The 20,217-nt window shown below is 55.2% G+C and overlaps 1 protein-coding gene across 1 annotated transcript; it reads left to right on the top strand.

The window, feature by feature from the left end:
- The first annotated feature begins 624 nt into the window (after window positions 1–624).
- On the top strand, window positions 625–19,422 carry PMP22 (peripheral myelin protein 22). The gene is made up of 5 exons (XM_050908286.1): window positions 625–687; window positions 1,679–1,779; window positions 2,985–3,075; window positions 13,565–13,705; window positions 17,784–19,422. The coding sequence occupies exons 2-5, from the start codon at window positions 1,702–1,704 to the stop codon at window positions 17,948–17,950; spliced, it is 477 nt and encodes a 158-aa protein (XP_050764243.1). The 5' UTR covers window positions 625–687; window positions 1,679–1,701; the 3' UTR covers window positions 17,951–19,422.
- The last annotated feature ends 795 nt before the right edge of the window (window positions 19,423–20,217 follow it).

Genomic DNA, 20,217 nt, shown 5'->3' with positions numbered 1-20,217 from the left:
TGCAGCCCTGGAAGAGGAGAGCTCCCTGCCAGCCTTCCCCCGGAGTTACTTATCTGCTTAGGAGAACACCCCGCTGCCAGCGCTGCAGCCGCGGGTCGGGGCCGCATCCCGCCCCGGGCGCGCCCCGGCTTCCTATAGCCTCGCACTCCGCTGCGTCAACCGCTCCCAGACACGCAGGCACCCACCCACGCCCACGCGCGGCCGCGCCGGAAAGCGGAGCGGGGCAGAGCCGCTTCCCGATGGTTCCCACCCCCCCCCCCCCACCCCCCCTTCGGGCTCCCCACGCCGGGGATCCATCGTGGGGAAAAAGGGGGGGGGCAGCCCAGGCTTGGGGGGGAGGGGGGGGTCCCCACAAATCTCCCCGCTGCCCGGCGGGAGGGCAGAGGCGGGAGCGGCCGTGCGTGTGTGTGCGCGTCCCGGGGATGGGGAGGGATGGGGATGGGGAGTGAGTGACCCTCAGGCGGGGGCTCGGGGGGGGCCGGGGCCCGGGCGCTGCCGCATTTATAGGAGGCGCGGCCGGGCGCCGCCGCAGGGCCCTCCCTGTCCCGCAGACGCAAGCGGGGCGGTGGCCCCGGTTAAAGGGGAAACTTGACAGCGCCGCCGCCCGCTCCCGCTGCCCGTTCCCGCTGCCCGCTCCGCTCCCGCTGCCCGCTCCCGCCGCCCAGCGCCCCTCGGCTCCGCCGCGACGTGAGTACGGCCCGGCCCGGCCCGCTCCGCCAGCCGGGCTGGGGAGGGGGACGGCGGGGGGCGGCTGCTGGGGGGTCGCCGCTATTGCGCTCCCCCGGGGAGGGGAACAGCCACGCCGAGGGGGAGAGGGGCCGGAGAGACCCTCCGGGGGTCCGCAGGGGAGAGGGACTGGGGGATTCCCCCCCCTCCTTGCTCCGGGGGTCCTCTAGGGAGAGTGGGTCACGGCAACCCCTCCCTCCTTCTCCGAGAGTCCCGAGGGGAGATGGGCTGGGGAAAGCCCCCCCCCCCCCCGGAGAGAGGGTCCGAGAGACCCTCTGCTGGGGGTGCCGAGGGGAGATGGGCTGAGACCCCGGAGAAGAGGGGCCGAGGTAGCCCCGTCGGGTGAGATGGGCCGAGTTAGACACCCCACCCCCCGGGGGTCGCCAGGGGAGATGGGCCGGGGAAAGCCTCCCTTGGAGAGAGGAGCCGACAGAGTCATCCCCGGTGGTCCCATGGATAGGTGGGCAGGGGAACCCCCCCCCCTCGCGGCGGAGAGGGGCCGGGGTAGCCCCTTGGGTGAGATGCGCCGAGATAGACCCCTCCCCGGGGAGTGCCGAGGAGCACACTCCCCTCGGGGAGAGGGATCGGAGCCCCCCCTCGGAGGAGAGGGGCTGGGGGACCCCCGCGGGGAAGCCCCGCCACGGGGGTCCCCAGGGGAGGGGGGCTGGGAAAGCCACCTCGGGCCTGGAGGCGCAGGCTCGGGGGCAGGGCTCGGAGGACCCCCCGCGGGTATCCGGGAGCGGGTCCGGGCAGAGGGCTCGGACCCCTCCTCCGGCGGCGGGGCCCGAGGGAAGAAGCCCGGGAGCCGGGCGCTGCCCAGCCGCCCCCCGGAGCCGGGCGGGCTCCTGCCATCGGCGGAGCGCCTCCTGCTGCCCTCGGGGCCGGGCTTCACACGCACGCACACTCTCACTCACTCACTCACTCACTCAGCAGCATCCCTTTCCCCCTCCAGTTCTGCCCTCCGCCACCACCAAGATGCTGCTTTTGCTGCTGGGGATCATCGTGCTCCACGTCACCGTGCTGGTGCTCCTCTTCGTCTCCACCATCGTTAGTGTAAGTACGGACTTCCCTCTGGCACCGGGGTATGGGCAAGGCAGGGAGCGGCCGGCGGGGTGGCATGGCATGGCAAGACCAGAAGGTGTTATTTTTATTTGTGTTTTATTTTCCAGCCTAGCTCTTAGCAGGAAACCTTGACTTGCCATTTGCTGGTCTTATTAACAGCGGGGTTTTGGAGCATTTTGCACAGAAAGCTCTTTCTGTATTTGTGCTGTCCGGTGTAACTGGTGGGTCGCTTGGTTGTGTGCCGCAGCGGGTGCTCAGGGCGTCCACGTTAGTACAGAGGAGAGCGCTGTGGAAGCCCATCTCCTCATCGTCCCCACGCTGGTTCACATCAGGGAGCAGCCTCAGAGCACCCAAAATACCCTCCGTGGGGGTGACACGGCACTCCCCTTTCCTAAAGGAGCTCTGCCTGCTAACGGGCTTTGGCCTGCAGGACCAGTACAGCCAGTCTGAGCGAAACCCCTTGAAACAGGGCTGGTTTGGGCACTGGCTCCTCAGCAGCAGCAGTTTTGCCCTCCAGGTCTGCTCCTTTGGGGCTGTGAATTTGGCACAGCTTCTCTCTCCTAACCCAGATGGGCTCCTGCTGGTGATTTTCAAAGCGTAAGCTTTGCAAGCAGTGGGAAGATTGAGGGTTGGATGCTGCACAGAGGGTTCCCAGCACTGTTCTCGATCTAGAGCCCAGTTAACGTGTCATCTACTTAGGAAGAGGTTTGACTTGGTTTTAAGGCAGCAGTTTTGTGGAGCTGGTGAGTTCCAGGCTTGCTTCACCAGGTTCGTCTTTCCCATATTTTTTTTTCTTTTTTTTTGGGGTGGTAGTAGTAGTAGAAGACATTACGAAAATCTTCCAAGTCGTTAGAAATCACGTGGAAGCATTCAAATAGCCCGGCCAGGCACCGGGCGAGGACGGCAGAGGGGAGGGAAGTGTGCGTGCCCCGTGGGACTTGGTCTATGTTTAAAGAGAATAAAGAGCTTCTGTTTTTCTGCCGTTGAGGTGAAAGCACCTAAAAGCAAATACCAGTATTTACTTTCCAAACCCCTTTCTAAAGAAAAGCACGTGCCTGGCAGCACCCGGCCGGGCACACGCGTGCCGGTACGCGCTGGGGCTGCTCGGTGCCGAATCCCCGGGGGGGGGGGGGGGGCACGCGGCTGCCTGCCACCTCCTGCCAGGGCCCTGCTCACGGGGCTGCGTCTCTTTGCAGCAATGGCTGGTGAACGGCGGGCACACGGCGGACCTCTGGCAGAACTGCACCTCCGGTAGCGTCTTCCACTGCCTGACGTCGTCCACGAACGGTGAGTGCTCCCCGGCAATCAGGGCTGCTGCTGCCCCTCGCTTTTATTCTCCTCCCCAGACTTATGAAATCAAGAGGGATTTGCCTTTGCAGGTTGTGATTCCCTCTTGCTTTTGCCTGCACCCCCCTGAAGTTGTTCCCTCCCACCCCTTCCCCTTGCCTCCTCTGCTCTGGCCCCAGATGGAGGGGCAGGGCTCCACCGCGTCCCCGGTGTCCTGGTGGGGGGATACCGGGCTGGCCCAGCAGCGGGGGGATTGCTCCCGTCCCTGCCTTGGTGGTCCCTGAAGTTGTGATGGGGCTTAGCACTGGTACCAGACCCAACGCCCATCGCTCTGCCCTGCTGCCCTCGAGCTGTGGGGCAGCTCCCAGTGGCACCGTGGCAGGGTGTTTGGCACGCTCAGCCACAGCGGAGGCGACGGGCTCGAGTGCTTTTTGGTGGTCACCTGTTGTTAGCCCGTTTCGATTACACTTGGATGTACAAACGTGGGGCAGCCCTTGGAGCGGGGTTTGCTGGGCGGCTGTTGCAGTGCTGGGAGTGGAGAGGCCATTTTCGGCACGCCTCCCTCTTGCTCCGGTTGTGAGAGTGTTCTAAAGGTGCACGCGGTGCCCCGAGGACAGCCTGTCTCCGGACGACACCCTGTCCCCTATATCTGGAGAGCTGCCCTGCTTTTTGCTGCTGTGACAGGCTGAGTTTTCGGGCACACTCCTCGCCCCGTGGCTCGCTGCCGAGCACCGCGTGTGGGATGTGCTGAGTGCTTGGGCCCTTCTTTGTCCCGCTGCTGAAATGGCCCCCGTGGCACCTGCACAGCTGGGGTGGCTGAACAGCCACCTCTGGACTAAGCTGGGTGAAAGCTGATGTCATGCTGGGTGACATCACCCAGCGAGCTGTTTGGTGAGGTCAGCAGGGGAGGAGTGCTTGCTAAGACGCCGGGACGCAGGGTTTCCAGGGCACCTAGTGGTACCGGTAACACTAAATACGGGCTCAGGGAGTCAGGCAAGCCGGTGCCTCAGTTTCCCCAGAAGACAGGGCTAATGCCAGCGGTGCTGTGTCCAGCATTTGTTTTCAGTTAGCTTGGGTTTTTGCTTTCCCTTGGAATCCCAGTGTAACCCCCAGTGAAACCAGTTGTGAATCATACTAATGTCACCGGGAGCACAGTCACACTATGCCGGAAACACAGTCCTGGCATAGGAGCAAACCGATGCCACGTGGTCTTGGCGAGGAGGGAACGGTCGCACTGAGGGCACTGAGTGCTTTCAAAGGGTCTCGCGGTGATGGGAGACTGTCAGAGGGTTTTGGAGATTCAGGTCACCCTAATCCCCAGCCTGCTGGGAGCAAAACACTCGGGGTTACCCCACGCAGGGAGGTGGGTGCTGATGCTCCCTCTCCCTCTTATCTTCCCTGGGCTGAAAGCAGAGACGTGTTTCCCTGCATGGGCCCAGGCTCTGGTTTCGGTGGGAGCGAAGCCACCGCCGCGGGTCTCTGCTGACGCCTGGTGGTGTCCGGGCCGGCCGGGAAGCGGCTGGATCCCATCCCAGCCGAGGAGCCTTCTGGAGCCATGTCCTTCATCAGCAGTTGGCTGGTGCTGGCTATCTGCAGCGTAGGCAGGCTGCTTCACAGCCATTCACGCGTGCTCCAAAACTGCTGACCTTGCACTTTGAAATAAAAGGCAGCGATTGCCCCCCCCCGCCCCCGAGTCCCAGAGCTGAGGGCTCTAAAGCCTCCCCAAACCTTTTGCTTTTCAAACCTGCACTGCTTTTTCTGGGTGTTTGCAGGATGCTGTGTGGCGGGGAGTTGTCAGTGTTGAGAGGTGCTTGTCCAAAATGCGGCTGGGATGGTTTCCTCCATGTCTGACTGTCTTGCTGGGTATTGTGAGTCTATATTGCCCTGTTCCCGGAAGCTGCTCAAAGAGGTGCTTCCCTCTGGATCCTTTCCAGCGATTATTTTTTTAACGTTAAAGGGGCTATAGTCAAGATGGCCCTGCTAAAAACGCGGTCGAGCAGCTGAGTTTGCTTGATAAGGTGCCCCAGTGGGCTGCTCTTTGAGTAGAGGTGCATTGTGCTCAAGTCTTAAAGAGCTCTCTGCCAGCTCTTGTTCATATGACGGCTCTGCTCTGGCATCAGGAGAAGGCGGTTTTGCTTGGGCAAAAGCTTCTGCCCCGTCCACCCCACGGCAGGGGTGCGGGAGCAGTGCTGCTGAGGACCAGTCCTCATCTGGCGGGATCCTGGATGCAGGATCCAGAGCTCACCGGTGCTGTAGGAACACAAAATCAAAAGATATTTCCTAGGCTTACGCAATGCTTTTAAAATCTCTTTGTAAAAACAGAATAAAAATACCACGCAGCATCCTTTCCAGTGGATCCCTGCACCCTCCCTCCCCGCTGCCCGACTCCGAGCCCCTTGGTCCCGCTGCCAGGGGAGCTGCGGTTGGCCACTATTCGGAGCGATAGCGGGGACATGGGGAAAGGATGCTGTGGCAGGGCCAGCTCCGAGGCTCACGCTCGTCCCCTGCCTGGGCCTTGTTACGCTCCTCAAACTCTCTTTGCTAGGAATATGCTTACTTTCAAAAATATGAAAGATCCTATACGAAACACCGCAAACCGTTCTCATTTAAATCTCTTTCAAAACACAGGCTGTGCATGCTATGCTGGGTTGTGGAAAGCCTTAAGAATTTGTTTCTCTGTGCCTGTGCCAAGGACGGTGCTTAACGGTTAATCGCAGAGTGCCAAGGTCTGCTCTGGGCTAAGAGCAAGAAATCCTCGTTTGGGAATTTTGGCAGAACGTGGTCTTTACGTAGAGGCAGTTTTCCTTCTGGCCATCGCAGTGGCCGCTGTAGTGCAGTTATTTCTTCCTCTCTTTTTGAAAAGGAGTGGTACTCAGTGCTCAGAATATGTGGAATTAGGTAGGGCTGGGTCTCGCGTTTTCAGCACGGATGGGGGCTTTGGGGGGTTTTGCCGTAGCACCAGAGTGGTGGGTTTGTTGTGCTGAGATGCTCCCCTTGGTCTCGGCACGGTGAGGATGGATGAGCCTCCTCTCACCTGCTGTACTGCTGCGCAGGGACCCTTTTGTTTAGATGGCTGTTATGTGGGTACCCAACGAGAAGCTGAACTTGCTAAAACCAGGTGCCAGCAAGATTTGTTTGCGTTTAACACCGGGGCAGGTTTGGGACTGTGCTCCTAACCTCATAGATTAACCCATGGGGATGGAATAAGCAGCAAAACAACACAAGGGTTGACCGCAGGAGGACTATCGGACCGGGGCTCCCCGGGACATTAGCAGACCTTGGGCACAGGATGGAGCTGGCCTCAGTGGAGGCTGAGCTCCCACCTCCCAAATTCCTCTCGGCACGGCTTGAACCCCCTGTGTATGTGAGGGCTGAGCAGCCCTGATGGGAGCAAGCGCAGGGAGGGAGGAGGAAATGCCGGGTCGGGGGCAGATGCCCACTTCTTCGCCTTTTACAACTGCCTGCTTGTTGCTTTGATTTCTGCGTTTGCTTGTTAGATAATGACTTTTTTTTTCCCAAGAGGCCGAGAACTATGGAAAAAATGTTGCAATCTTTGCTTCGTTTGCGCTGTCAGACATTCCTGGAAAAGACTTATCTCAAGAATTCAGCTCTGAATCCCAGAATTGTGCATCGGCACGGCTGCGCGCCAGCCCCCAGCTGTGCAATCCCACTGCAGACACGAGGCACATGGCCGGACCTGAGCTGCTCAAGTGCTCTTAAGTAGATTCCACCTCAAATTTCCAGACAGCGATATTTTTTTCCTCCAAAAATGGCCTTTTCTCTCCACAACTGAGTTTTTTATGCAGGCAAGAAGATTTTTTTTCTGCTACTTTCTACTGCTCTTCCTCTGATTTTGGTGGGAATGCCGAATGCAGGGAAGCAGTGGGGACCTCCGTGGAGATCCCTACGTCCTTCTGTAACATCAGGAGATGTTCTTCCTGTTGTCTTCTTACCATTTCTCCTGTCGCTGCACTGTGGCTTTTGCATGACTGGCTTGTTCACAGGCAGGCTGGTGTTTTTTGGCTTTTTTAAAAGGAAAAGAAAACCCCAAAGCTTGGGAAATACGCAGGCTGCCAATCCACATGATTACTAAGTGCCCTGAGCTGTATGATGCTGATGATTTGCTGATGTGATGGCCACAAGCAAAGCCCAGATGGGTCACCATTATTGAGAAAATTATTTCTCAATGTCTAATTCCCTTATTGATAGTGAGTATAAAATATCTGAACTAAAAGAGATGGGGGCAAATTCCCCTCTAGCCCACTGGAAGAACTGAGACTGTACCAACTGGATCAAGACTTGGAGAATTTGTCACTGGTGAGGGGACGCTTCCTAGCACAGGAGAGTGAGACGGCGGCGATAGTCCAGTCACCCCTGCAAATTAGAAGTTCAAAGATTTAAAGATTTAAAACATGGTGTCAGCTTTTTATTGAATCCTAAAGTTACCTTCTGCCCTTACGCTGTGTGTCTTGCTGCGTCTGCGGGCACAGTGTTGTTGCAGTCTTTTGCTTTATTTCTGCTGGGCAGCTGCAAACTAGCAAGAAATTACCCATATTTAAGGATGCTGAATCTGTTCTAATGAAGCCATGCAGTAAATAATGTATAGCTTGTTTGTGTGATAGCGCATAGCCTTTGTACTTGAGGTTCTAGCCGTCAGCCGGCCCCGTTCAGCTTACAGACCACATGAACAGATATCCTGATGTGGGGACAGCTCTGCTCCTTCAGGGTCTTTGCAGGTTGCAGCAGAGCAGCGAAGAGCTAGCTTTTAACCTCAGCAGTTCGTGGGTCCGGGGCACCCGCTTTGTCATTAATGATAGATCACATGGGATTAACTTGGGCAGGGCTGAACCCCTCTCTGCCAGCTTGTGGGTGGCCGTAGCTTGCCCCTTAGTTGTCTAAAACAAACTGTGGGGTATTCCAGGAGAATATTTTGTGTTTCAGATCAGTTTCTGCCATAACCACGTTGCGTACGATATGAACCTCTGTTTAGAACCAGGTTTTTGTTGTTGCTTGTTCTTCTTACAAAGAGCATCTGATAAGGAGAGGTAGGGAACCAGTGCTGTTTTCCCTGCTCTCGGCCGCTCCAGAGCTCTTTGCCTCCCATATTTCTGCGTAAGGGGAGGGGGATCAGTCAACCTTCCCTGCTGGGTGGGGGGCTTTGGCCCATAGGAGAGGAGGAAAAGGGAGGAAGGCGGCAAACCTGTGGGCAAACTGTGACTGCAAAACCAGAAGAATGGGTGGGGAAGTCCACTGTAGAGTGCAGTGCTGGAAAACTCTTAATCCAACATTTCTTTTTGGCCTTGATGAGACTCTTGGGTGTCCCCGTGGCCACAGGCTGAGTGTACCCCTGCAACATGCCTGTGGGTCAGGGCACTGCTCCCCATCCCTGCTCCTGGTGCCTGGACTTGAAATCAGTGGGAGTTGGTACCTAAGCCCTTTGGAGGACCTGAGCCTGAAATGATGTGTCTGCCACCTCAGCTCGCTCTGACACGTAAGCCAAAGGGAGCTCAGAGCCACCACGCCGAGGGTCTTGGAGAGGAGCTGGCTTGGGCATTGTGGAGCTGTTGGAAGGTGTTTTTCATGGTGCCAGCAGCTTTCTGCTGCCTCGGCAGCACCGGCAGTTGCCTCTGCGGGACGTGAGCTTTGACAGTCTGACGGGACGTCTGAATGTGGCAGCTCTGGAAAGCTACGGACCTCCTGGCCTCAGGAACTTCTTGGATGGAGCTTCGAGGAGAAGGCAAAAGGGAGGACAGCCGAGAGAAAAAGAGGACAAGAGGAGAAAAGAGGGCTTTGAGGGTTTCATTTCCTTCTGAAGGGAGCTACAGAGGAGGACCAGGAAGCCTTGGGCAGGAATTGCAGCACCGTGTTCATTCACTGCCTCCCCGCAGCCCCGGTGTTTCCCACCTGCTCATCCCCTGGCCCTTACAAATAACTTGGGAGCTCTTTAAAATCCCCCTTTTCTGGTGGGATTTCCAGGAATACCTCGATCCAGCACCCTACAGTCCTCTCCAGGGAGTGGACATAGGAGGATAGGAAAGGAGCAACTGTTGGGTGGAAAACCTGCCTGTCCCAGCCTGAGCATCCAGCGGCCCAGAGCGTGGCTGGGGAAGGTTTGACTTCGTGCTGGTGGGAGGTCTGGGACCGAAGCAGAAGAAATTTGCAATGTCATGGAGCTCTTTTTTCCCTAGGAGAGCTTAGCGGCTCTGCTGGATGTGGGGGATGAACCGTGATGCTGTTCTCCTCAACAGGAGAGACGTTCGCTTTGGGTGGTGGGGCTGTGGGTGGTGGCGGGGGGGCCTGTGCTGCTGAGGAATAGCACTGCAGGTAGCTGAGCTTTTTTGCCTTTCTGGGTTGCTACAGCGAGTTGCCAAGGGGCAGCGGTCGGAAGTTCAGCCCCAGAAGAACGATGCAGTTGAGCTAATATTTCTGCATCTTCAGTTCACCCTTTTTCAACCCTCTTAAGGGGGGTTTGAATATCGAGGTTTAAAACCATTGCAAGCCCCAGCGCTTGTGATGTGGCCTGTCTGCTTCGTAGGCAAGGATGCGAGTTGGGTTCAGGTTCTTGATCAGACCTTGAAGTCCGAGAGTCTGCTTTGGAAAAACTCTGCTCAGAAAACACATCTTTTCCTGGCAGACCTGGGCTGGTGCCTTTGTGCCAGTAGATGCACGTGCTGTTTCCGACCCTGCTGAGATTTATTTTGTAGCATTGAAGGCACAGGTTTTACCATGCAAATGTGCTCATGAATTTCCCCTCCCTCTAGTTTTGTATATATTATATGCTACGGTTACTTCCTTAGTGGATGTTTTCTTCCTGAGAAGTGGTTGCTTTTTAAGTGTACAGTGCCTACGCAGTTTGCAAAGGGAAAGCTATACGTGCAGTATGTTACCATCAGCTGCAGGTCACAGGTTTTTAAGGCATAGCACTGATTCAGTGACGTCTCACAGCGGGTGTGTAAGCTGATTGCTCAGAGAAGTTTCTTTTCAGCTTGTGCTTTATTCTTTTTCCTTGGCTGGGTCAAAAGAGGATAGGGTGTCTACGACAGAGCAGTGAATTAAACCCTGGGGAGGCAACGCGTGCCCTTTAAGGCCCTCTGCTCCTGGCCAAGGGCATGTTTCTGCCAGCCCCCTCAGTCCTGCTCAGCTGCACCCCTTGTCCAGGTATAAAACCTCCCTGCAAGCAGGGCTGGGGCTTTGCTGGAAGGGGTTGGGTCAGCTACTGTCTTTCTGGGGGGGTTCAGCTGCAATTTCTGCTCTAGGTTTCAATTTCTGCTCTAAGTTTCAATTTCTGCTCTGGGTTTCTGTCCTTCATGTTAGACTTTAGGGCAGTGAAATGTGGTCTTCAGCATCCCAGGGGTGAAGTCTTTTCCCTGCTGTTGTAAGCGGTGGCGTGAGCACATCAGGGCTTGCAGAGCTAAGGGAAATTTTCAAATTTGTTTTGTAAAAACTTCTTACTTTGTTTCTGACTGCCTGAAAGGGCTCTAAAAATGCTCCCAGTGGGTCCTCTCCGGAAGCGGCGTGCAGGGTGTTATCTGTCCTTTCCACTCTGTTTCCTTTTCTTCCTCCTCCTGAAGAACAAAGATATAAACACGGAGCTGAAGAGATGCAGGAGAAAAATGGAATAACCGACTCGCTGCCCAGAGGAAACCACAAATAACAGGCTGGGAGTAAACAGTGCTGACAACCCCGCGGTACAACTCACGGGGCCCAGACCTCCCTGTGGGAAACTCGCTTTATTTTTAAAAGCCTATAGGTAGGACACAGCACTAATAGCAAAGGAGTTAAAAGCATATGGGGGTGAGGAGGTAGCAATCGTATCTGCAGTTATAGTGGTGTTTTCAAATGAATTAAAGGCAGTCAGCTATCCTAATACAGCTGAAGTCTGTGGGCAGCTGGGCTTGGACTTAGTGGGAGTAGAGCAGCTTGTGCTTGTGGGTCTCTGAGTCATGAGCTGGGGATCCTGCCCCTCGTTTTTACAAAGGAGGCCTATAAAAGTCAGCAAAGGGCTGGATGTGAGCAGGCCCAGAGCTCTGGTCTGTGGGATCATCTCTTGATTTCCCTGCTCACAAGCTCGTGCGGCTGCTGCTCTCTGGCTGCAGCAGGGCAGCGCGGCTGGCTGCCGAAACCCCTCCGGTCACGGTGGGCTTTCCCCTCCCTCTCAGTGCCTGCCTTTATATTCCTCTGACACGGCTCTTTATTACAACGGGATTTTGCAAAGCCCGTATAAATCATTTGCATTCAGAACCAAAAAAGAGGCACGGGGAGGCGGATGCAATTAAAAGGGCAGCTCAGCTCAGCTTTCCGTCTAGACAGCCTTCTCCTAAAATAACCGGCAGTTGGAGCATCCACCTCCGAGCAGAAAGGGCTCCTCTCCGGGCCGGATCCCATGGCTTTTGAAATCACAAAAGACTTGGCTTTCTGAGTCCTGGACCAAACTGCAGGGCTTGGGGCTGGGCAGGCTTTGGCTCAACCGGTGCACGGAGCTGGACATGGCTTTAGGGCTTGGGAAGGGGTGAGACGAAAGCTCAACTTCCCAGACATGAGATGGGAGCCCTTTCTGCGCTGAAGCGTGGAAGGAGATTGCAATTCGGCAGCTGGACATCCTCTAACCATGCTTCTCCAACCCCATCTGAGCAATGATTTATGACTTGATTTTTAGCAGCGCCTGAGCTGCCTCATCCCCTCTCTTGCCCACTGGTTGAGCGTGGCCAGAGCTGAAGGGTCAGGTGTGGTCGAGGCAGGGGGGTTTCCCTGCCTGGCTAGCTGAGACAGATGAAATGTATGGGACATTTTGTGTGCACGTCAGTATGAAAACCACAGTGGGATTTCCTGGAAGTGACAGCAGTGATAGCTGCTCCCTCCTAAGGAACGGCAGCAACTGGTGCACGTGGATGTAAACCCGGCGGCACTGAAACAAGTGAAGCGCAGCAGCTCTTTAGCAGGGCCCGTTAATGCTGCAGAGTAGTTTGGCATGGGAAGCGTGAAAAGGAGGGGAAGGAAAAAGCTGTCTGCAATGAGGAGAGGCCGCTCTGGGTGGTTTCAGTCTGCTTTGGTGAGCAGGGCCTGAATTTGCTCTGTTGCATGAATGTCTGGAGGCAAGATGCAAAGACAAGAGGTAGAATTCACGATCCAAAGTCAAACACGCCAGACATTACTAAATTGCACAGGATGTTCCCTGCAGGCATGGATTTTCTGGAAGGGCTCAGGCATGGATCATCATTGCCGTCCCAGTTGAAGGCTGTACCTCGCTCTCCAGTTCGAATTCTGCTCTCACCTCCCTGAGCGCAGCTTGAGAGGATTTGGTGGGGAAGCGTGATCGCTTCTCTGGGAGCAGAGGCTGCTCTGGGCAGTCCCAAACAGCCTCATTTGCTGCACCAAGGACTGAAGGTTGCTAAGCTGAAGCGTAGCTTTATTTGGAAGTTTTGCTAGTTTCAGCTATTTGCTGCAGAAAGCCATTTCTTGCAGCTTGCAGCCAGGGGAGCGAAGCTGGTGAGAGTAAAACTGTGGCAGGAACATGGGACTGGGACTGAGACTGAGCCTTCAGTGCTGCCTAATTCTCCCCCGTCTGAGGATCCAGCCCAAAGCATGATTTTTTGCCTTTCACTGGGTGGTTTGTGCCTCAGTGTGCCTCTGCCGAGTCCTGCCTGGCTTTCGTGGTGAATTAATCGATGTTGCATCCTTAAAGACCTCTCAAGGAAGGCTGCGAATACTCATTTTGATCTCAAACTTTATAAGGAAAGAGAAAGGCAGAGCTATTTGTGAGCACAGCCCCGTCCCGGTGCTGTGAGGCACTGCCTCTTTCTGTCAAACTACAGCAGCTCATGGGATGGAGCGGCATTTTGCTTGTTTATTTATGTTTTTTTTTACGTGGGGAGTTACACACCCACGAAGCCTGGAAATAGCTGGGCAGTGAGTCACGCAGGGGCTGGTTTAACTGGTCTGCCCTGGAAGGCAGCTGCGTTTGGCAGCTGGGGAAGGCTTTTTGCAAAAGGTTTGACTCCACAAGGGCAGAGGGTGTTTTCACTTGCTGTGTATTTATTTTACCTCTGAGCTTGGCCAGCTCGGTGTCTTACGGCTTGTTGCACATGGCTTTTGTGTTTCTAGTACAGCTGAACTCCCAGGGCCTGACATGAAGCTGGGGGAGAGGCTTTGTCTTGATTTCTGCAGGCTTCAGGTCAGGGCTAATATCTCCGCTCATATTTTGTTATAAATGCTCCCTGAGAAAGTGCGTGGCCCTGCGATTCTTTTTACCCCAGCACGCTGGTCCACGCACACGTCATCCTAAATCCCAGGCGGCATCGTGCCCGTGTTGAGAACCTCACCAGCTGATGCAGCACTGGATGTGGCCACATCCTCCCAGCTGTTAAGAAACTTAATGGGAGCCAGGGGTGGGATGGTGGCACGGCGGATGGTGCCGAGGCCACGGGCTGTGGTGGGGGCTCGCTGTCTGTGATGCCAGCACTGAGGTTTCCGTCTGTCTTTCTTTCCCCAGAATGGCTGCAGTCTGTCCAAGCGATGATGATCCTCTCCATCATCTTCAGCGTCTTGTCCCTGTTCCTGTTCTTTTGCCAGCTGTTCACGCTCACCAAGGGCGGGCGGTTTTACATTACTGGAATCTTCCAAATCCTTGCTGGTAAGTGAGGGCTGATCGATGGGGCTGTCACCGGTGGGGAAAGGGCTTTCAAACAGAGGAGAGGATAATGGTGGGAACGAACATGCTCTTGGGTACCAAAGCAGGAGGGCCACCGAACTGGCTCCTGCATGGCTCAGTGAAGGGAAAGGGGGATGAATAATTTGGGTCTGTTGAGGTCGCGCACGCCCCAGGATGGGGTCCGGCTGTCAGGGCACGTTATGCATCCAAGCTCTTCTGCCCTTGCATCATGGAAGGTGCAAGAGGCTTGCTGCCCCGGCCGGGGAGGTTTCGGAGGGGCAGGGTGCCAGACCTGCCGGAGGCAGAGCTGTGCCGGCGGTCCCGGGCGGTGGGGGCAGGCAGGGTGCAGGGGCTGCCGGACTGAGGGCTCTGCCTGCTCTTCCCGCGGCTCGGGGTGGGGTGCTGAGGGTCCAGGGTGGCTGCGCTGGCTCTGGGACCCACCTGGGCCGGGCTGGGCGAGGTTTCCGCAACTGCTGGCGGCGTGGGGGAAGTAGTGACGATCCTCTTTTGGCGAAAGAGGATCCGATGATTATTTATAAACTTGCCATAAGGGGGCCTGGCGCTTTCCACATCAGCAAAGAGCCGCTGGAGCTTGCAGGGTGAGCCAGCTGACTTTGAACTTTCAGCTACTATTTTTAACTCTTAAAGAACTCAGCACTGGCAATGAGCCACGGTTCATGTCCTACGTTGCAGTTCTCCAAATATAGATGCTGTAAAGCCACTGGCTCCGTTTACATTTCCACGTATGAAACCAGTGGAGAGGACTTTCAAGCGTTCAGATTAGAAAAATTAAATCGCGCAACGAGGTTCTGGCTAAATTATGACAGGCTGTCTGGGAAGGAGACTAACCATTTGCTAGAGCTTTAGATGTTAAACTAAAAGCCACCCTAGGTCCTGCCACTAAATCAGTGGAAAAACTCATCCACTGAATTTAGACAAAGTTTCTGAGCATCCTCTAAGCGACTGGCCTTCACAAACCCTAGAAAAGCTTAGAGCTAACCTTTATTAGCAAGTGTGGCATGAAATCTGCTATAAGTGTATCTGCTTGGCCACAGTGCAGGTGATGAGTTCAGATCAGTTCACCGTCTCTGGAAAGATAGATGTGTAGAAACCCATTACAGCCATGGAGTCAAGGAGGGGAAATGGGCATTAATAATGCAATTATCTGCCTGAGAGCTTGTCTAATAGATCTGGGAGCAGAAGGCTTCTCTCTCCTGAGTGATTGCTGGTGAATCCTCATTCTCAGAGAGAGAGAAAATGGGATTGCAACCCTCCTGTCCGGGCTGTGCTGGGTGTCCTAAGGGGATGCAGGATCAGGCCATAGACCTACTGTCTCTTTCCTTGTTAGGCCTGAGGCATGGGTCAAATCCATCTCCAGCCAGTATGAAGGACAGGAAAAGTGTGACTTGATCCCCCTGAAGCTTCCCCATGGCCTGGGGGACCTGTAGGCAGAGGTCTGAGTCCGGATGGACCATGCAGAGGTGGGCACTGGTGGCCATCCTTGCTGTTCTCCCGGGCCAGGGCTGGAGTAGGGGGCTCAGGGCAGCTGTGGTCTTTGTGACCCTAAATTTCAGGGTTGTTGGTAGGAAACAGGGCATGGCTGTGCCAGCGCTGCCAGGAGATCCCACCTGGAGATACGGACGGCTCTGGTCAAAGGAGCTGAACCTGATGTGATCTCCTTGCAGCTTGCTGTGGAAGGCCACTGCTGTCTAAAGCCAACGGAGGAAATTCCTGTGGCCTTCAGGCTTTGCAGGTGTTCATCCATGCCTTGCAAAGCCCTGGCACCACAAAGCCCTGCTGCAGGTCTGCCAGGGACTGGGTCTTACCCACTTGAGTGCTTTGTTCTCAGCTCCAGCAGAGCTGGAGAGGACCTCCCTCCGTCTGGGAGGGGATGAGAAGGCTCTTCCTGAAGCCCTCCATCACCCTGCACCTCCTCCCAGGGTGATGCAGCTTGGCAAAGCTGAGGGTCTCCAGTTTTGGAGCCTGACCAACAGCAATGCTGGACCTGAACCAGTGGGTGCCAGTGGCAGGACCACTGGGTGCTGTTGGGTGGCAGAGCCGGGCAGCAGTGCCCTGAGAGCCAGGGAGGAGGGCAGGGGCTGGTCTCCACTACAACTTCACCTGTGGCTCAGGGGAACTGGGGAGCGGAGGTAAGGGCAAGAAGAGATGCACGAGGTCAGTTGGGTCTGTTGTGCAGTGGCAGGGCAGGATGCATCCCAGCACCTTCTCCTCACTGCTTGGAAACATGCCCCAATGTCTAGCTGAATTTGCCCTGGTAGGATTTCAGCCATCACAAAGGCATCAAAAGGCCCTCGACAGCTCCCCTCCATCCTTGGTGGGTCCATCACATCCACGGGTAACTTCTCATAGCTGTGCAAGCCCAGCATGGGAGAGACGTTGGTTTGGGCCTCTCAGGGTTTGACCCAACTTTTCCATCACTCTCTCCAGCCTCAGCATCACTTTCATCCCTTTTCTCTCATCCCTCCCACCCTAGAGCTGCTGTCCCCGTGGGGTGGAGAGGGTAGGCTCAGCCTCAAGGGCTCTCTCCACATATCCTGCAGCTTTTTGCAAAAACCTGTGTTGGAGAGCTGACCTCAAGCATGCACCAGCACCCAGCCTGGTTGGTCTGCAGGGCTGGGGCAGCATGCACAAACCTGCAGGAACAGATTTTAGGTAGCATTTGTCCTCCTGGCCTGTCAAAGCAAGACTAGTGTGTGTTCTTAAAACCAGGCTCTAAAGTGGTGATGCATTATTGCTTGCATCGATGCAAGCAGCTGAATGCGGCTGTCTGTCACTTCCCGAGCACGTTCTCCGGGCCAAAACCAGTGCAGATGCTGCAGAAGTGCAGTCGTAACCATCGCCTCCATTTTGCCAAATTCCTCATGCGGACAATTGCCGCTGTATTTTCTGGTGTCTGTAGGTGAGCGGCGTGGCCACATGCCTGTTCTCTGTCCCACCAGCACCGGCAGACAATTGTTGTGCTCTCTTTGCATGGGCCGGGGCAGTGGGAGTTGGCTCTCGTGCTTAGAGAATGGAAACTGCACCAGCGGCGTGTTAATGAAACGTATTCCCACTTCTGCACTTTCCCAGAACAAAGGAGCAGTGTCAAGTGGAATTACAGCTCAAATATCACGGTGGTTAAATGTAGGTGGTCCCGAGGTCCGTGCAGGGGATTTGGAACTCTGCTCCGACAACAGCCCCACGACTGTATAATAGAACTGCTGGGATTGACTGAAAGAGCTTGTTTTCGGGCAGAAATAGAGGTGGCTTTGTGTTAGCTCTGGGCAGTCTCCAGCGCCGATGGGTTGTTTTTGCAACAAAGCTTAAACGCTGCCTACCGGAGCCGGGCCCGGCTGGACAGCCCTCGGGGACCTGTGCTGGCCCCTGGCTGGCGAGGGTGGGTGCCGGGAGCCGGGGAAGAGGGATGAGCCACGGGCGCAGCGGGGCTTGCAGAGAGCGGGGTTTGCAGTTGAGCTCCTCGCGCAGCGCCGGAGGAGGACGAGGGATTGCAGGGCACAGACCCTGCCCGGCCAGAGCGTTCTTGGCCCCTAGCTGTGTTTGCCTGGGCATGTGATAAAGAAACTTTCGTGCTTTAAAAAAACCAGGATTTGTGTCTGACCTCTTGCAGCACCTCTGGTAGGGTAGTTCAGGCTACAGTCTGGGCTTTAAACAAGCCACCCAGGGGAGTGGGGCTGGTCCGGAGCAACAGCCCAGAGCTGGGGGATGCCCGACGCTTGCCTGAGGTATGGGTTAGCCCAGGCGATGCTCCGACTTTGCTTGGGCCAGGGGCTCCGGCTTTGCTTGCACTATGGGCCGTGGCTTTGCTTGCTCAGAGCCTGGCAGAGCTATCCCCACTCACCTGCGGCCGGGGCAGAGACCACAGCACCGCACCCCCCCAATCGTACCATAGTTTTCCAGGAGACAGGATACAAGGGGGCAATAATAAAAACAGTTTCCCGTGCTGGCATTGGGTATTATCCTCTCTGGCTTTGGGTTTCCAGCAGGGAACTGCTCCGTGCATGGTGTTGCTAACCCCTTCCTATGTGCCCTTCCCTGGCAGGGCTCTGCGTGATGAGCGGCGCGGCCATCTTCACAGTGAGGCACACGGACTGGCACCAAGCCTCGGAAAACACCTCCTACGGCTTCGCCTATATCCTGGCGTGGCTGGCCTTCCCCCTGGCCCTCGCCAGCGGCATCATCTACGTCATCCTACGGAAGCGCGAGTGATGCCGCGGGAGGCGGCGTGGCGTGACAAGGGCACTCATGATGTCCACGGAGGAGACGGAGGCGGGGGAAAATAGACGAGAAAACGGAAAAGAAAATTAACCAAAAAAAAAAAAGAAAAAAAAAAAAAGGAATAAACCCTCCCACCAAAACCAAAACCAAACCCAACCGACCCCAAAAGGAAACACTCAAAGGGTTACTTGTTAATTGAAGATGTATATAGTATCTATGGTTTAAAAAACCTATTTATAACACTTTTTACATATATGTACATAGTATTGTTTGCTTTTGTTGACCATATGCTATGTTTTAAAGCCTAAAGCAAGTGCCTAAGGAACTATTACTCCTAACAGTGTAACAAGAGCGCGGTGATTTTTCTCTCATACAAAATCCTCTTTGACCTGAACTCTCCTTCCCCATCCCAGCCTGTATCGAACCATCAGAATGCCCCAGCTCTGACTGGTTTTAGGCTGGCGTAAATTGGAGTTACGCCTGTTTACGCCAGCTGGAGGGTTGGTCCCCACTCCTGCCACATGCTGTGATCTTGGTAACGGAAGTGCACGTCCAGATCTGACGGGAGATGCTTCCGAAAGGTTTGAAGGATTTCGGAGCAAAGGCTTTGATTGCCCCAAGTGCCTAAATGACTTATGTGCCTAAGTCCCATTGCCTTGCCACCACACCCGCTGGGAATTTGGGCTTTTAAATCACTTAGGTTGAATTGCAGTCCAGCACGGGCTGTCCTCCTTCGCCCGTGGAGGCTCTGGGGATGCCCCTGGTGCCCGTGCCGGCAGGGCTGGGGTGCGTGCCGTGCCGTGCTGTGCCGTGCCGTGCCGTGCCGTGCAATGCCAAGCCGCCGGGGCACTGATGCTCCCAACCGTGAAACGTGCTTTATCCTTGCCGTGGAGCTAAACTACCGATGAGAAAGAAGCAAACCCAGTATATCTATGAAATCAAATACCAGATATATGAAATGGTGCTATCTATTTACCATTCCTTATATTGCTAGCCATTTAACCTTATTCACTGGAAAGTCAGTTAACAACCTTGAGGTAAACAACAAAGCTAGAAGTGAGAAATAATTCTGTGTAATATAAATGAGCTATAACTGCTTTTGTACTTAGACTTGCTCTTACTATTATTTTTAATAAAGCATTTATAACTGAGGTTCCTTTTTTCCCCTCCGTGGTCAAGAGGAACAGAAACAGCTCTGGGTGGAGCCCTGTCGGTCTTTGCTGCCGGAGCGAGATGTCTGTCCTCTGTCTGTGCGTCAGCGATGTGTCTGGCCATGAATTGAACGGGCACCTGCGCAGACCCCAGGCTGCCTTCTGAGGACTCCAGACGCTGTGTTGCTGTTGTTGTTTTTGTTTAATTTTGGGGGTTTTTTTGGTTCTTTTTTTTTTTTTTTGCTTTGCTTTTCTGATTTTATACCGACTGTGTGGACTAAGAAGCAATGAAATAAAAGTCAGAATAACTCAGTTGCTTCTGCTTTTTGGCGTTTTTGCGGGTTAGAGCCGGGCTGCGCTCCACCAGTCTGCTTGCACGGCCATCCCACGGAAGGTCTCCGTGATGCCATGTAGCAGATTTGTGGGCTAATTCATGCCGCTGAGAGAGGCTCTGAGCTTGCTGGGCTGTCTGCGTGGCAGAGGTACCTGTGGCCGGAGGGGTAAGACTGCACCAGAGTTAGTGCCGGGGCCAGGAACTGAGCTCAGGGCCCCGTGCCGTAGTGCTGGTGCGTGCTCATCTTTCTGCCTCTGTCCTAAGATGCTCCCGTGATGTGACCACCAACTCCCCCAAGACAGCAGCCGGGCAGCAGCTGGCAGGACCACACTTAGCCCCTCGCAGTCTCCTGAGCAGGGATGGTTCAGGTCAGCATCAGCTGCCCCGGGGGCATCCGGCTGGCTCTGCCACCCGGCACAAACAGCAGAAGCCTTTCAGTCCTGTGCGCCAAAACACCCAGAGCCTGGGGGTGCAATTACAGCCGGGGGGATTAGCGCATTGTGCGCAGTATGTGCAGCCTTAATGGCTGGCACGGAAGCGTCCACACTTCCGTTCGCTCATTCATTTGGCTATTAAATATCCGAGCTGATGTAGCAACTGGTGCTGGCAGAAACACAATGGCTCTTGCAAGGTCGCCTGTTGAGGCCAGTTATTAACATCAGGCCAGATCCCAAAGCCCTCAACCCAGCCACATCCCAAAGGAAAAGGAGCAGGACCTGTCTTGCATCTCCTCGGCCGCTCAGCACAGAGCCTGGGCAGCGCAGTGTGACCAC

Source organism: Gymnogyps californianus, chromosome 19, assembly GCF_018139145.2.
Source record: "Gymnogyps californianus isolate 813 chromosome 19, ASM1813914v2, whole genome shotgun sequence".
NCBI lineage: Eukaryota > Metazoa > Chordata > Aves > Accipitriformes > Cathartidae > Gymnogyps > Gymnogyps californianus.
The sequence above is the reverse complement of the archived record's forward strand: the minus strand, read 5'-3'. Positions and strand labels throughout refer to the sequence as shown.

Excerpts from the sequence above, each read along its gene's own strand:
- PMP22 (XM_050908286.1), top strand. The coding sequence starts at position 1,702 with ATGCTGCTTTTGCTGCTGGGGATCATCGTGCTCCACGTCACCGTGCTG. Across the intron at positions 1,780-2,984 it reads TCGTCTCCACCATCGTTAGT|CAATGGCTGGTGAACGGCGG; the intron begins GTAAGTACGGAC and ends GTCTCTTTGCAG. Across the intron at positions 13,706-17,783 it reads AATCTTCCAAATCCTTGCTG|GGCTCTGCGTGATGAGCGGC; the intron begins GTAAGTGAGGGC and ends CTTCCCTGGCAG.